Below are 14612 nucleotides of genomic sequence, written 5' to 3' on the forward strand. Positions count from 1 at the left end.
ACCTTTCTCTCTTTCAGTCCCTGGGGCCAGTGGTTGGCAGGGGGTGGGATGGATGTTACTGTTTTGCAGATGTAAGGATTAAGGAAGCTCAGGAGACCTGTTGAATTGACCGAAAGTGCAGTGATTGTCCAAAAACAGCACTGAGGAGGGGTGTGAGCAAGATAAGTTGCAGCCTCTGAGCTCTCAGCGTGTGTCTTAGAGGGACTAAGAGCTGTCTCTTGACTCTCAGATCAAGGATTCCTGCAAGCCTAGATTTAGGGAATTGTGTCACTACAAGAAAATGGGTGAATGCATCCTACAGCCCTCTGAACTGGGCAGAGAGACCTGGGCCGGCTTCCTCAACCCAGCAGGGGCAACCTCAACCCTGCCGCTGTGTACCTCTGCCTTGGGCAGTTTGTGGACAAAGCCAGCACAGAGAGCACCATAGAATCATTTAGGTTGGAAAAGACCTTTAAGATCATTGAGTCCAACTGTAAACCCAACACCAGCGCAGGCTCCCAGCGATCAGGTGTTTTATTTTTTGGCTGTACCCAAGGAGTTTGCAGAGGAAGAGGTTTCTGCAGGCAAGGAACGGGTGTAACCCAGGAGGGCTGCAGCGGGCTAGATCTCCGCTCGCCTTCCTTGGCGGGCTCATCCCAAAACAAGCAGGGCTGGAACCTTTCCAAAAGCCACAGCCCGTGCTCCTGCTGCGAGGAGAAGCTCTTTATTTAAATCCCAGAAGAGGAAGCTGCTATTTGAGTCAGAGGGGATTTCGCTCCGCAGAACACAAATGCAGAGAAAGCTTTTGATCTGTAGGCTGAGCTAGCAAAGGGTTACGAATCCCTGCCCTGTTTGTGCTCTGTGAGCCCTGGATTGTGCTTTCCTGGGCATGGGGGAATCGGTCCGTGGAGGGGAAAAACACCTGCAGCCCTGGGGACGGTGGGGCCGAGATGTGGCCCGTGGGCTTCTCCAGGGCGCGCCCAAGCAGATGGCGCTCCTGCTTCGCGCGTCCACCGCCGCCCAAGGCTGTCGAGGCAGGCGGTTTCCTGGAACCGGATCCTCGGCCTCAACAGAGCCGCCTCTGCCATCGCCGCCTGTAGCCATGGACCTGCGAGCGGAGCTGCTGAAGTCCATCTGGTACGCCTTCACCGCCCTGGACGTGGAGAAGAGCGGCAAGGTCTCCAAATCCCAGCTCAAAGTGAGTCCTCGGGGGGGCTCGGACAGTGCCAGCGTGAGGCTGGTGGGTGGGCTGCAAGGGGCAGAGCGGGTCCAGGGATGCTTTGCATCCCCCCTGGGTTTCCACGGAGGAATTGTTAAATATTAACGTTAATAAGACCTTGCTGTCGCCTCCACGCTGGTTTTGGTGAAGTTCGCTGTCTCTGACCTTGCCTCCCTTTAAAAAAAAGTGGGGAGAGTTAATGCTCAAATGTATTTTCTAGGTGAAAATAGGAGAAATCTGATTTTTAGTTGTTTTCAGTTTCTTATGCTTTTTATGCCCAACTAACAGCCCAAACTCAGTTTATATTTTCTATGTTTTCTTGCTTGCCAGAGCACCCATGTTTCTGCTTCCTGTTCAGCCAGCGGGTCGGTAGGTAGAGGCAGACCGTTTTTAAACTAGAACTCCTCAGTGGTCTGGCCAGAAATAACACAGCACTTTTAAAAAATCTCTGATTTCCCCTCTCCCCCAGTCCTTTAGCAGCTTTGCAGAGGGCTCCTGTGTTCAGCCCTTCATCAAAACCATCGTGGCTTTAAAAACCTTTTTGTCTGCCTCTGGGACAGGGTCTGGTTGAATCCACCAGGTTACACCTTGGCTTTGACAATAATTATTGATTTTTGTTTTTTTTTCCCTTTGCAAATGATAGGACTCCTTTTTTATTGCCATTAAATGTCCCGTTGTGGTTCTTAGGCCAGCACCGGGGTTGGAAATGCCTGTTGGAGCAGGGGGCTACGATGCAGAGGAAAGACCTGAGCTAGAAACATGCAAAACACGGGGAGATGTTGCGTCAGGACTTGGCAGCTGCTGCCAGCCTGCGAGATGAGTTGTGAAACACTGCAAAGAAATCTCTTTTCCTCTATTCCCTCTACTTTATAGGGCTTCCCCCAGGACAGACTGCAGGGAAGGTGCTGGGCTTGGCAGGGAGGGGGCATATTTTGCCCCAAAATTAATAGTTTTGTTTGCAGGGGTCTGGAGGAAAAGCAGCAGGAGCCGGGCTCCTGCTCAGCCACTGCCTCTGCAGCCGACAGCCTTCAACTGCTCCCCAGAAACTCATTGTACGTGTGCCCTGCAAGCCAGGCTCGCCAACTTAAAACTGCAGAAATATCTGAAGGAATTAAGGAAAATCCCAAAGTAGGCCAGAGCTTAATTCCCCTTGCTAATCCCTGAGAAGGGCTGCTATGCTCCCATCACAGCATCCCCTGCAATCAGGCTTTGGGTCTTGAGCCCAGCCCAGACGTGCTGCTGGCCCTGAAAGCGCCAGTGGGAACACGTGCAGTGCTTGTCTTGCAAGATCTTTATCACCGGCGATGATGCTGAGGCCACAGAGACCCTAATTTTAATGGCAATTTCCTAGAGAATTAGTGCAGGGGGCCTGGGGGAGCTGCAAACCCTTGTGCAGGGGCTGCTGGGATGCTGGGTTGCAGGGACACTGGGGACAGCATCTCTGCAGTGGCTTTGCCCAGGTGACATTTCAGAAGGGAAGGGAGATTCGCCTCCCACTATTTTTCCACCCGTCTTCAGCACCAAGACGGGATGGCAGTGGGTCAGGCTGCGCCGCTGCACAATGAAGCTCAACTCTGGATAACTTTCCACCTGCGTCAAGGCCAGGGAGCGCTCATTTCTATCGCCCGTTGCTGCCAAACACTGGCTCAGGTTTGCCCCAGCCTACGCAAGCTAACAGCGACATTTCTGTTCGTATGTTCAGTGCAGAAGAAATCCAGGGTCTTGCAGGTTTGAGCAATAACATGTTAAAGCCATGGTGGCGGTGCCCTCTCCAACCTCCTCCCAGGTTGTGAGAGCCAGGCTGCGTTCTGCTCCCTCACCCAGGCGTGTTGCTGCAAGAATGATCTTGAACAAGGGTGGGAGAAATGCCAGCGTTCACAGCATTTGCACCTACGGAAACAAAACCAGCCCCAGGAGCTGGGGCAGGGAGCTGGGTGCTTAACTCCTCCAACCTTTCTCCAGCCAGTTGCATAACTAAATTTAGCAGTGTTTCAAAGCCTGATGGCGAAGCTGTGGGAAGCCGTTGGGTTCAGCAGTTGAGTTCTTTTCATGGACACGCAAGCAAGCCTGTGCATATGTATATGTGAGTGTAGGTGTGTATCTGCACAGGAAGGAAAGACAATCTTGCGGTTGAGTGCTACGCATTGAGAGATGTCGGCTAGTTCTGTTCCCAGTGCGGGCATGCGCCGGGCATGCGCCAGCCCTGCTCTTGGATGAGTTTTTACCCACTCCGTGCTGTCACGTCCTCCCTGGCTGAACTGGGGGAGCTGCTCCCCATCTCTGTGGATGATGGCTGGGATGTGGGATGCAGCTCCTGCAGGCAGGGCAGAGCTGAGCCCTTTGGGGTGGCCATACCCGGCTGGGGCAAGTGCGTGGGAGCCACCATCCTGGTGCTTTTCAGCACCTCTGCTCCACTCCTGTCCCTGTTGCAGAGGGAGAGGAGTGGTTTGCTGAACGGAGCTCAGTCTCCTGAGGCCGCCTGCTACAGTAAAGCCCTTGGAGAGTGGAGAGGAGGAGGCAGGGGGACAGGCGAGTGGTTTAAATGTGTGCCGGGGGCAGAGGGATCCCCCACCCACTGCGTGGGGTTGCAGGCTTGGGGTGCAAATGGCAGGGGAGGTGGCTGTTGCTCACTTTTGGAGAAAGAGCCCATAACCCATGCAAGTCTCTGGGTATAACTGGTGCCTTGGGGGGCTGGGTTAACACAGCACAGCCCATTTATGGACACCCCCCCAGGAGCAGGAGGAAGGCACCTGGCTTGGACTGAAAGCTCCTCTGCTTGTTGCATGCCAAAAGGCTCTTGGCACTGGACAGTGGGTCCCAGTTTGGCCAGTAAGAGGTCTGAGAGCAGCTCTTCTATGCCAGCAATGGGGAAAGCCTTCCCCGAGGTCAGGAGCTGACAGGCCTGGGGGCGGGCTTGAGCCAAGGGGTCCTGGCTGATGGGGCGGCGAGGCAGTGGTCCCCATTCACATCCTCCTCACTGCAAAAAATGGGCAGCTAAAGTGACCCTCACCACTGGAAGAGACTCCCAGCACTGGGGTCCCCTGGGACAGGATTCCTTGCACCCCCAGCTCTGGGGAGGCTTTGATTTTCTCAGCAGGGCTGGTCTGCTTGCACATGGGGAAACCGAGGCAGCAGCAATGCTCCCTGCACAGTGCAGGAGCTCTGATCCCCCTGCTCCCACCCGCCAGGGACAGAGGGGTTTGTGCTTAACACAGGAAGCCAGGCTCCAGCCCGAAAAGTCACCCCCATCCCTGGCATCACCCCCGACATCTCCCACAGGGGAGAAGAAGAGGGGCTGCCATTCTCCAGCGGCATTAAATATTCCACCCCTGGCTCTGGCTGGCGTTGGCAGCCGCCACAGGCGGCTGTGGAGGGGTGGGAGTGGGGGGGTGATGGGGAGCAGGAGAGCAGAGGAGAGGGGGAGAACAGCATCGGGGTTGGTGCTCAGAGGCATTTGGGATGCTCGGGGGTGTCAGGCAGACCTCTGCCTCCCCATCCCAGCCATCCCCTGCATGCTGCAGGGGAAAGGTTGTGTCACCAAACTGCTCTCAGAGCATCCCTTCCTTTCTCCCCCCCTCCCCCCGCCCCCTTATTTTTCCCTCTAATCCCTCGTTTCAGAGCCCAGGGGGGTGTTTTTCCCTATCCTCTCTCCATGGGGTTGGGGCAGCCCCAGCCCCACACCACCTCGCCATCAGCCTGGCTGGGGCTTTCCTCCCCACCCTGCCTCACTTTCATTTCGTAGGGGACCGCTCCAGCAAGTGGAGGGGCTGTGGTTTGCAGCATGCCAGAGCGGATGGAGGGGCTGGGGGTGCCAGCCATGGCCAGGGGCACATGCAAGACCTCCAAGGACTTTTTGGGGTGCTGTGAGAGGAGGTGTGAGGGATGGGGATGAGGCCCCACATTGGAAAGGGGGGACAGGTTGTGATTCCCAGACTTTCAATCCATCCTGATGGATTCATTAGCCATCCTGGAGGATGCCCAGGGTGTTTCCATCCCTCTCCACCCCTGCCTGGACCCCGGGGCTGCACCAAACCCCGAAAGGTGCAGCCATAGCAGCAGCACTCGGGGCTACAGCCTGCACTGGGTGGAGACCTGCTGATAACATCAGTCCAGAGGGTGAAAAAGAGAAAGAAAATCTGGTTGAGCAAGATCCCTCTCCAGCTGCAGCAGCCGGCATGGCCTCCAGCGGCTCCTCTCCTGCTGGAAGGAAATTTGCAGCCCTGCACGGAGAGGAGCAGGAAAGACGCACACCATCTCCTCCAGCCCCTCTCTTGAAACCTTGGCATGTTTTCTCTGCAAACCGTGGTGCAATGGGACGGCATGAGTTTGGGACGCTTGTTTAACTATCTCCTGCTTACTGGGAGGTAAAGACAAGGAAACAACTGCTTGCCTGGCATCATGAGCCAGAGATGCTGGTGGTACAGCCTTGCTCCGGGCTCTGGCTGCTGGCCCAGCAGCAGCGTGGGCTTTCCAGCACGTGGGAAATTTGGGAGCTTCAAAACATGCTTTGTTTTGGGGGATTTGAACAAAAATGGGCTGGTTGGTGATGCTCGCAGACTGCTTCTGGAGATGGTGCATCTCCAGATCACCCTTGTCTGCTTCCATTCCAGACAAAATCTTTTCTTAGTTTCTTATAAATCTTTTCTTATTTTCATTTTTACGCCTTTCTGTGCCCCATTGGCAGAAAGCAACTGCTGCCAGGCTGGGTGCTGTCATTTGTTACGTTTTAAAGAAATCGCTAGGGGCAGCTGCCAAACAGCATGGCTTGGGGTGGCTTATCATCTCCTCTAGATCAAAGCATGTCCTGTTTGCTCTGTAACATTTGAAACAGCCTTTTTTTTTTAAAAAAAAAAAGTTCCCCATGTGCCAAGAAAGAAAAGAAACAAATGTGGAAAAATCCTCAATTTTTGCCTGTTTCTAAATGATTTTCTAAGGTTTATATTTGAGAATATGTTCCTGTCCCTCTGCCAAACCCAAACCATGCCCTGATGCTGTGGCTGCAGGGAGGTGATGCTGGGCAGGGCACGGTCCCCAGGTGAGTGGGTGGCACTGTGGGGATGGGCTGGGACAGGCTTGGAGGTTGTTCACGTTCTCCCCATCCCTCGTGCTTGGCCAGGTGCTGTCTCACAACCTGTACACAGTGCTGTGCATTCCCCACGATCCCGTGGCGCTGGAAGAGCATTTCCGTGATGATGACGACGGGCCAGTGTCCAGCCAGGGCTATATGCCGTACCTCAACAAGTACATCCTGGATAAGGTGAGCCCCTTGGCCATCCCCCCCGACCTGCTGCATCTCAGGTGGGGACACCATGGTACCTGGTCTGCTCCCACATCCCATGGGAGCCCCACGGCTCCACTCCCCTCTGCTCTTGGAGATCCCATGACTTGATGGGTGGAAAAAGGATAGAGAGTTGTGGAGTACTCAGATGAATGCCAAAATGAGTGAGAAATATTTAATACTCAACAGCTCCTTGGCAAGGATGAAGTCAGCCCTTTCCATCAAGGCTCTGGATGGAGGTGCATCTCTGCTCACGTTTCCTAAAGGGCTCAGAGAGACAAATCAGCCCCTTTTTCCTCTCCACCCCTGTTGAAATTTGAGGTGTGACCTCATTTGTCAAAGAGGAGAAGCGGGAGGAGGATGAGGTGCTGGGACAGGAGCAGAGGTTGGGGTGGGCAGAGGCTTTCTCCCTTTTTTTCCGCGTGGCTCAAAGGCACCTTTGTTTGCTGCAGCGAGACTTTGTGGCTGGGTGCTCGTTTCCTCCAGGCATGCGAGGAGAGGAAAAATGACTGACAACTTTCTTCCACTGTGTGCTCAAAAGAAGCGGGGGCCCAGAGCTGGGTGCAGTAACCCTTCCCTCCCCTGCCACTTCCCCAGGGCTGAGCCGTGCCTCTCCCCAGCATGCAGTGCTCCATGCCGGTCTCTGTGCCGGTCCTTGCCTTGCCCTGAGCTGGTCAGGAGCTGCCCAGCCTGGTCCAGGGATGCTGATCTCAGCTGCAGGGATCTGGTCTGCAGCAAGCAAAGGCAGAGACTTCCCCATCTCCCTCTGTCCGGGGCAGGCAGCTGCCCAAGGTCAGCCCAGCCCAATCTTCCTGTCACAGAGCAGCCAAAATCCTTCCAGTTTCCCATGTGGTTCTTTGACAGATGACCTTTAAACTTCCTTCTTCTTTCGCCATGGCTAGTAAAATCCCAGAGGCGGCCTGAGAAGGGGAAGTGGGTTTTCCTAGTAAGAGGGGCTTTCAGCTTTCTGCCACCCAAAGGTTTCTCTCCGGCTCTGCTGCTGGAGGCTGTGGTTTGCCCTCGTGCCAGCGGCTTGACTGCATGTGGCCAAGTTTCTTTGGTCCCCATCACAGTTCACCAATGCTGCACCAGAATTGCCACGTGAAGCAGCTTGTGATGCTGGGCGAGTGGTCACAGAAGCTTGTGGACAGGCAGTGGGGCCAAGGCTGATGGAGGTGTCATTCCTGCCCCTGCTGCTGCCTGCCCATGGCCCATCACTTCCCTTCACTGAGCCTCAGTTCCTCTTTATGGTCACATGGGATAACAAGAGCAACTCAAAGCCATGGAGGTGTTGGGGAGGTGGGCTTTGCCACGGGGTTCCTGGTGGTGCCCCAAAGCCTGGCAGAACATGGCTGAGCCACCGTGGCCACGCCATGGTGCCCCGGTGCTGCAGTGGTCCAGTAGCATCTTCTCTACTGGCCAGGATGCCTCACTTGTGTGCATAAGGGGACCTGTGCTGGTGACGCATACTCTGGCATCATGGGTCAGTGCCCACTTACACTCTAGTTGTGGGTCCTGCGTATCAATCATCCCATGCTTCTCACCATCAGGGACAGATTTCAGGTGTGAGGGTTTCTGCCCACTCTCCCTCCAGTGCTTCTGCCCAGAAACTCCCTCCGTAGCCCTGCAGCCCCACATTTACCTGCCTGGCTCCTGCCCGCAGGTGGAGGAAGGTGCTTTTGTCAAAGAAAACTTTGACGAGCTCTGCTGGACCCTGACCGCAAAGAAGAATTACAAGCCCGACCGGAACGGGAATAGCCTTGTATCCCACCAAGATGCCTTCAAGCTCTGGTGTCTCTTCAACTTTCTGTCTGAAGACAAATACCCTCTCGTCATGGTGCCAGATGAGGTAGGACCTGCCTCTCCCCTGCCATCCCCATCCTCCCAGGGCTCTGCGTGCTGGCAGAGCCCCGTTTGGGGATGATACATCCCACTATCGCTTCCTGGCATGTTCCACCACATCCTGAAAGACGTGGTGCTCCAGGGTGTGAGAGAGAGCAGGCATGGGGTGGGAGGAGGGGGCTGTCTGCCCTGGGCACCCCCCATGATGCCCGTGGCCACCCCTGCTGCCCAGGGAGAGGGGGTGACCTGGGAGCAGCTGGGAGGACACCTCCAAAATGCTGACGCCTCTGAAATATAGACTCTTGGAGGATGAAGTGTGGGCTGGTCCACAGTGCTCTTCCATGGCCCAAGCCTACACCAACAAGCTCTTTTGTCTGCTGTGAAATGAATGTGCCAGTTCTCAGAGCCACAACCAAGGAGCATTTGCAGCTCAGTTCCTGCTGGGGCTGGTCCCTTACCTAAAGCCCTTCCATCTCACCCAAGGGTTGAGTCGAGCATGGTGTTGGAGTCGTCCTGATTTTCATGGGGGAGAAAGAAAAGAAGACAAGAAACCCTTAAAGTCTAGTGCAATGGGAGGTTGCTCCCCATGAAATTGCTGTCAGGCTGGACGGGGCTGTGTCCCTCATGCTGCTCTCAGCTTGTGCCACCACGAAGGCAGTGGCAGAGCAGACCCAGTTGTCCCTCTCCATGCCCGCTGCTACCAAATGGTCACCCACTGCCCTGTGTCAAGAGAGTCAAGAGTGAGGTTGCCCCAGCTGCCCTGCAAAGCTGCTGGCAGTAATCTCCAAATCTCCAAATTCCACCTGGCATTTGGAGGAGGAGGGTCTCCCTTCTCTGGGGGTCAGATCAAACCCCAACGAGAAGGTGGGCAGATCTAGGGAGGAGGGACAAGCTCAGAAGCCAAGAGCGGCCTTGCCAGGAGGAGCTCAGCTGGGCAAGCAGTTGCCATCTGCTTCTACACCATCAACCTCCTTAGATCAGCAGAAAAGCCAAAAAAAAAAGGGGGGGCAAAAAAAGACAAGAAACAAAGTGCTGCGCAGGCGTAGGAGGGCGACCGCACTTCCTGCTCCCCGGGAGAGGTGTTTCCTGTTCCCCAGACCATGACAAACTGAATCATCTTTCTGCTTACAGGGCTGAGCCTGAAAAAAAAAAAAAAAAAGAAAAAAAGAAACGACATTAAATTCTTGCCCTACTCCTAGCTAGATGATGTAAAAAAATCCAGCTGGGTGCAGGGACTCTGCTGTGTCTCATCTTTCTGCATGGCTCTCTGCAGTCACCCACCCTCCCTGGTCCCTAGATTGTTGGTAGAGGAGAGCTGGCAGCAAAACTTGAACTGAAATAAGTCTTCCCAACATCATGTTATTTTCACCAATTTTAGCTCTTTTTAAAGCATTTTATTTACAGTTTCAAAAATGACACTCATCTCCTCCATAGGGAGCTTTTCCCCTGCTCCTCTCCAGTGTTTTTACATCAGCTGGAAACCAGAGCAGTGCTGAGGTCAGGGCTGTGGTCTGAGACACCTGCCTTGTGGGCTGTGTGTGTGGGACAGCAGCACTGGTCTGTTCTCCCTCAGGCACTTGACTTCTGCAGAGTTTTCTCACTCTGCAGACAAACAAGCCAAAAACATCTTAGCCTTGTGGTTAAAAGGAAATATCTCCCAGTAGTGGTCAAGCTCTAACCCAACATCAACCTCCTGAGCCTGCCTGCTGCCTGGAACACCTTGACCATGACCATCAACCATTGCAAGGGGTGATAGCTCTGGGATAACGGTCCTGTATCTGCAGGCTGGAAACAGATGTGGTCTTGGGTTCTCCAAAATGGGTCAGTGGGGTGGGGACAGCTCTCACTTCTCCCCATTGCTGAGTTCCCCATCCCTGCAGGTGGAATACCTGCTCAAGAAGATCTGCACAGCCATGAACGTGGAGCTGAACTCCTGCGAGCTGGATGACTACCTCTCCCAGGAGCCGCAGGGGCAGGGCGGGCTGACGGTCTGGCAGTTCCTGGACATGGTGAACTCGGGACGGTTCCTGCGAGGCATCGAGCAGGAGGCCGTCAGCATGGCCGTGGAGGAGGTGTACCAGGAGGTCATCGAGGATGTGCTCAAACAGGCAAGGAGCCCACATGTCCTAGGGCACAAACCCTGTCCTGCTTCCACCCTGTTTTTGATCCCCATGTCTCTTGGGCACAGGGCTACCTCTGGAAGAAGGGCCAGCTGAGGAGGAACTGGTCAGAGCGGTGGTTCACGCTAAAGCCCAGTGTCCTCTCCTACTACATGAGCGAGGAACGGAAGGAGAAGAAGGGGAGCATCGCATTGGACAAGCACTGCTGCGTGGAGGTACAGCCTGGGCCATGCTCAGCTGGGGAACAGGAGACGCAGGAGACCCCCTTCAGACCCCGTGAAGGGGAACCCAAGAATACACAATTTTACATCCATGACCATGGGAGGCCCAGTCCTATGGCCAAAGAAAGTGGGGATAAGGTGGGGTACGGGAGGGTAATGCCATCCTGTGTCCTCTCCCTGCAGGTGCTGCCCGACCGGGATGGGAAGAGGTGCATGTTTTGCGTGAAAACCTCCTCCCGCACCTACGAGATGAGCGCCTCCGACACCCGGCAACGCCAGGAATGGACATTAGGTCCGTGCCCACTCTGTGCCCCCTCCCCAGCTTCCCTGTGCCCCCCACCATGTCCCCACTGACCATCCCCTTCCCTCCCCAGCCATTCAGACAGCCATCCGGCTGCAGGCTGAGGGCAAGAAGTCCCTGCACAAAGACCTGAAGCAGAAGCGACGGGAGCAGCGGGAGCAACGGGAACAGCGCAAGGCAGCCAAGGAGGAGGAGACACAACGGCTCAAGCAGCTCCAGGAGGAGAAGGAGCGGAAGCTTCAGGAGCTGGAGCTGCTCAAGGAGGCCCAGAGGCAGGCAGAGATACTCCTGCAGGAAGAGGAGCAACGGCGGAGGCAGCAGCACGAGGAGATGCAGAGGACTCTGGAGATCCAGCTGCGGGAGGCCGAGCAGGTGGGTGCATCCTCATGGCATGTCCTGCCATAGGGCTGCATTACTGGTGGGGTGGCTGCTTCCTTCCCTTTCCCTTGCCCGTGGCAGCTCAGGTTTGGAGGAGCTTTTAGGAACATGTCCCCCTCTTGCAACAATGCTGCTGCCACCCATCACCTCTGGGCTCCCAGGGGCTGTGTGTGACCCGGGGACAAAGGACAGAGGGGTCAGCACTGCCATGCATGAGATACCTGAGGAGCAGGAGATGAGGACAATCTGCCCCAAGGTGTATGAAGCTGGGGGGCAGGTGAGAGGTGAATGGTAGTGCCGGGATGGCCAAGGAGCCCATTTCTGACCTTGCAGCCAGCACTGGCTCCAAACAATGTGGTGTGTCTCCCTGAGCGGGGAAACAGCCTTGCTTTGGATCTCTCTCCATGGGCTCTCCCTGGTGTTGGAGAAGTCTGGCCCCATCCACCCCAGGGTGCAGCGGCCAGGGGGCCCTGGGGACTGTGGCAGTGGCTCTGCCAGCCGCCTGCACTGATGGCTCCTCTCCCTGCCACAGGCTCGCGCCTCCATGCAGGCAGAGATGGTCCTGAAGGAGGCAGAGGCAGAGCGTCAGCGCAAGCGCATCCTGGAGCTGGAGGACATGCAGGAGCAGTTGCAGGAGGCCCTGCAGCAGGAGGTGAAAGCACGGCAGGACGAGGAGTCCGTGAGATATGCGCAGGCCAGGTAGGACGAGGGCATCCCTGCTCCTCCTCGACCAGCCCCACTCCCAGAGCAGTGGCTGGGCATGGGGACACGCTCCCCAGGGCAATGCAATGCTCCCTGGGGTACTGGAGTGTGCTGGTGACTTCCCAGTATGCCGGCAGGGATGGGGGAAGCTGGTGGATGAAGTGGCAGAGGGACGTCCTCACCTCTTGCTCTTTGTTGACAGGCTACTGGCTGAGGAAGAGGAGAAGCTGAAGCAGCTGATGAAGCTGAAGGAGGAGCAAGAGGAATATATCATCAAAACTCAGCGGGAGAAGCAAGTCCTCAAGCAGGAGATGGAGAACAAGAACAAGTGTCTGGAAGAGGCGCAGAAGCAGCTGGAAGAAGTGAGAGTGAACAGGCAGCGGGTGGACCAAGACGTCATGGTGAGCATCACATCGGTGCCACATCGCTTCATGCTGTGAGCCCCAGGGGACTTCCCAGCCCTCCCTGAGTCACCTCTGCACTGGGGAGGACCCAGCAGCTTTGGGGACTAAGCTGGCATTGTCTTGGGGGTTTTCTGAGCTGTGCCATGCACAGGCATGGGGTGATTCAGTGGCTGAGATGATGGGACAAGCGTGTCCTGCCCTGGGGGGACAGCGCTGGTGTCCAGAGCAATGTCAACAGTGGGAGTGTGTGGAGGGGGAAGGACTGGAGGAGGAGCAGAAGACCTAGGGGAGGGTAAGCTGGGTCTCCATCCCAGAGGGAGCCTCCAATCCAGGCTTACTCGGGGAAGGGAAACTCCTGCCCATGGTCCCGGGTCAGGGGCTGTTGGGTGGCCGGTTCACCCCTCTCCTCCATCCCCTCCCAGGCGGCCCAGCGGAAGCTGCGACAAGCCAGCACCAATGTCAAGCACTGGAACGTCCAGATGAACCGACTGATGCACCCCATCGGGCCAGGAGGTAGGAGACCGGCCATCACACCCTCCCCACCTCTCCTGAGCACAGCCATACCGGGGCACGAGCCCAGTCTCCCACCCATCTTCCCCTCTTTGGGGTCATCTGAGAGCTTGAAGGACCCCCATCTTTCAGAGAAGATAACCCAATGCTTCTGGCAAGGAGAGACTCCGCACCCCTTTTCCTTAGCTGAAAGGTCAATTTGGACCCCAGGTAAACAATCCTCTTTTTCTTTCTGTCCCCAGACAAGCGTACAAATGTGAGTGGAGGAGGCTTCACTGGCTACCAAGCCCTCCTCTCCCAGAGAGATTCCTCCCTGAAACTCAAGCAGAAAGTGGACGATAAAGGCAGCAACCCCACAAGGGACAACAGCAAGGAAAACGTGAGCAACGGTGGGAACAGTGGTGTGCCGCTGTCTCCAGATGCGGACACCATGGCCACAGAGCCCACCAACTAGCCCAGCAGGAGGGCAGAGCCCAGCAGGGAACTGCAGGGCCCAGCACGTCCCTCCAAGCAGACACAGTCAATACAGCCATCTCTGGATGGAGACAAGTGGGGACCAGCACAGAGCCTATAGGTGACTACATATAAGGCAGAGATGCTCCCGTTTTCTTCAGGGAAGGGCTGCAGCCACGACATGCCAGGAGGCTCAGACAGTCCAACAATGGGGAGAAGGCAGCGGGGCCATCTCCTCTGGGCTGCCCAGGTGTGGGACATGGACTCAACTCCCCAGACTCTGTTTTCCACCCTGCCTAAAAAAAAAGCCACAGGTGGGTCTGGAGCACGTGGCCCAGGGCTGCAGTCCCCCCCTTGATTTCTTCTGCATCACCCACTGCACCCCTGGGTGTGTGGCCCTGCAACAGTGGGTGCCAGGGAAGCCTTGGCAGACTGAGCGGTGTCTTCTCGCCACCCCCACAGAAAGGCCAGGGAGTCCTTAATTAACATGCATTCCCTGAAGATGGTGGTTGTTCACTGGAGTCACGTAAATGTTAGCAGAAACCAACAAGCAATAAAGCTTTTGGAGCCGCTGGCCCACAGACCTCCTTCCCCACACATCTATGGCCCTGCAGGCACCAGACCTCCCTCCTCGGCAGTGCGGGGTTTTGATCTCCATTAAAAGAAATCAGACACCACCCGTGGAAAGAGGCTCCACCAGTGGATTTTGGGTTGGTCTGTGGAGGGCCAAGAGGGACACAGATGCTGGTGAACTGGCCATAGTCGATGAACTCCACTCTGGGTGACAGGGCTGGCACAGGCGTATCTTCTGGGAGGGCCAACACCTCCTTATGATTAATTATGTGCTTATATAGGAAGGTAACGGTGCTCTGAGTTTTGTTTAGGTCTTTGCCCTTGGACAGCAAGACTCCCCACACCATCAGGGTTAGTTTTTCCAAGCACTTTTGTTTAAATACAGTCCCATTCACCTGTGACTTTGGGGTCTTTATTGTACAGGGCACAGAGCCCCCAGTCACATATGGGTCCCCTCTGGAAACAGGCACTGGTAGCAAGCCCTGCGTCACAGTTGCTTATGCTGTTTAACTACAGTTCGTTAGGGAGATTACAATCTGTTTCCTACTTGTGCAGCTTTCAGCATTTGCTCACCCAGCTCTCCCTCCCCTCCCCCCCACCCCAGTTTTTACAGTGTTTCTCTTTTACAATTA

At 55.6% G+C, this 14612-nt stretch overlaps 1 protein-coding gene across 4 annotated transcripts; it reads left to right on the top strand.

Moving 5' to 3' along the window:
* The first annotated feature begins 31 nt into the window (after positions 1-31).
* Positions 32-14084, top strand: DEF6 (DEF6 guanine nucleotide exchange factor). Of its 4 annotated transcripts, none has more exons than XM_087761768.1 (12): positions 759-1177; positions 6133-6233; positions 6315-6455; positions 8140-8325; positions 10199-10426; positions 10507-10653; positions 10843-10951; positions 11034-11332; positions 11871-12037; positions 12243-12441; positions 12867-12957; positions 13197-14084. In XM_087761768.1, the coding sequence occupies exons 3-12, from the start codon at positions 6423-6425 to the stop codon at positions 13406-13408; spliced, it is 1671 nt and encodes a 556-aa protein (XP_087617894.1). In that variant the 5' UTR covers positions 759-1177; positions 6133-6233; positions 6315-6422; the 3' UTR covers positions 13409-14084. The 4 variants fall into 4 exon arrangements, with proteins under 4 accessions (XP_087617893.1, XP_009463929.2, XP_087617894.1 ...); XM_087761769.1 differs by lacking the exon at positions 759-1177 and adding an exon at positions 4609-5562; XM_009465654.2 differs by lacking the exon at positions 6133-6233 and having other exon boundaries at positions 736-1177.
* Positions 14085-14612: the final 528 nt, after the last annotated feature.

This window comes from Nipponia nippon, unplaced genomic scaffold (assembly GCF_047370975.1).
Source record: "Nipponia nippon isolate SJK-2023a ecotype South Korea unplaced genomic scaffold, ASM4737097v1 scaffold_25, whole genome shotgun sequence".
Lineage (NCBI taxonomy): Eukaryota > Metazoa > Chordata > Aves > Pelecaniformes > Threskiornithidae > Nipponia > Nipponia nippon.

Coding starts and splice junctions, on each gene's coding strand:
- DEF6 (XM_009465654.2), top strand. CDS start 869: ATGGGGGAATCGGTCCGTGGAGGGGAAAAACACCTGCAGCCCTGGGGA. Junction 10,427..10,506: donor TCGAGGATGTGCTCAAACAG/GCAAGGAGCCCA, acceptor TCTTGGGCACAG/GGCTACCTCTGGAAGAAGGG. Junction 11,333..11,870: donor AGCTGCGGGAGGCCGAGCAG/GTGGGTGCATCC, acceptor TCCCTGCCACAG/GCTCGCGCCTCCATGCAGGC.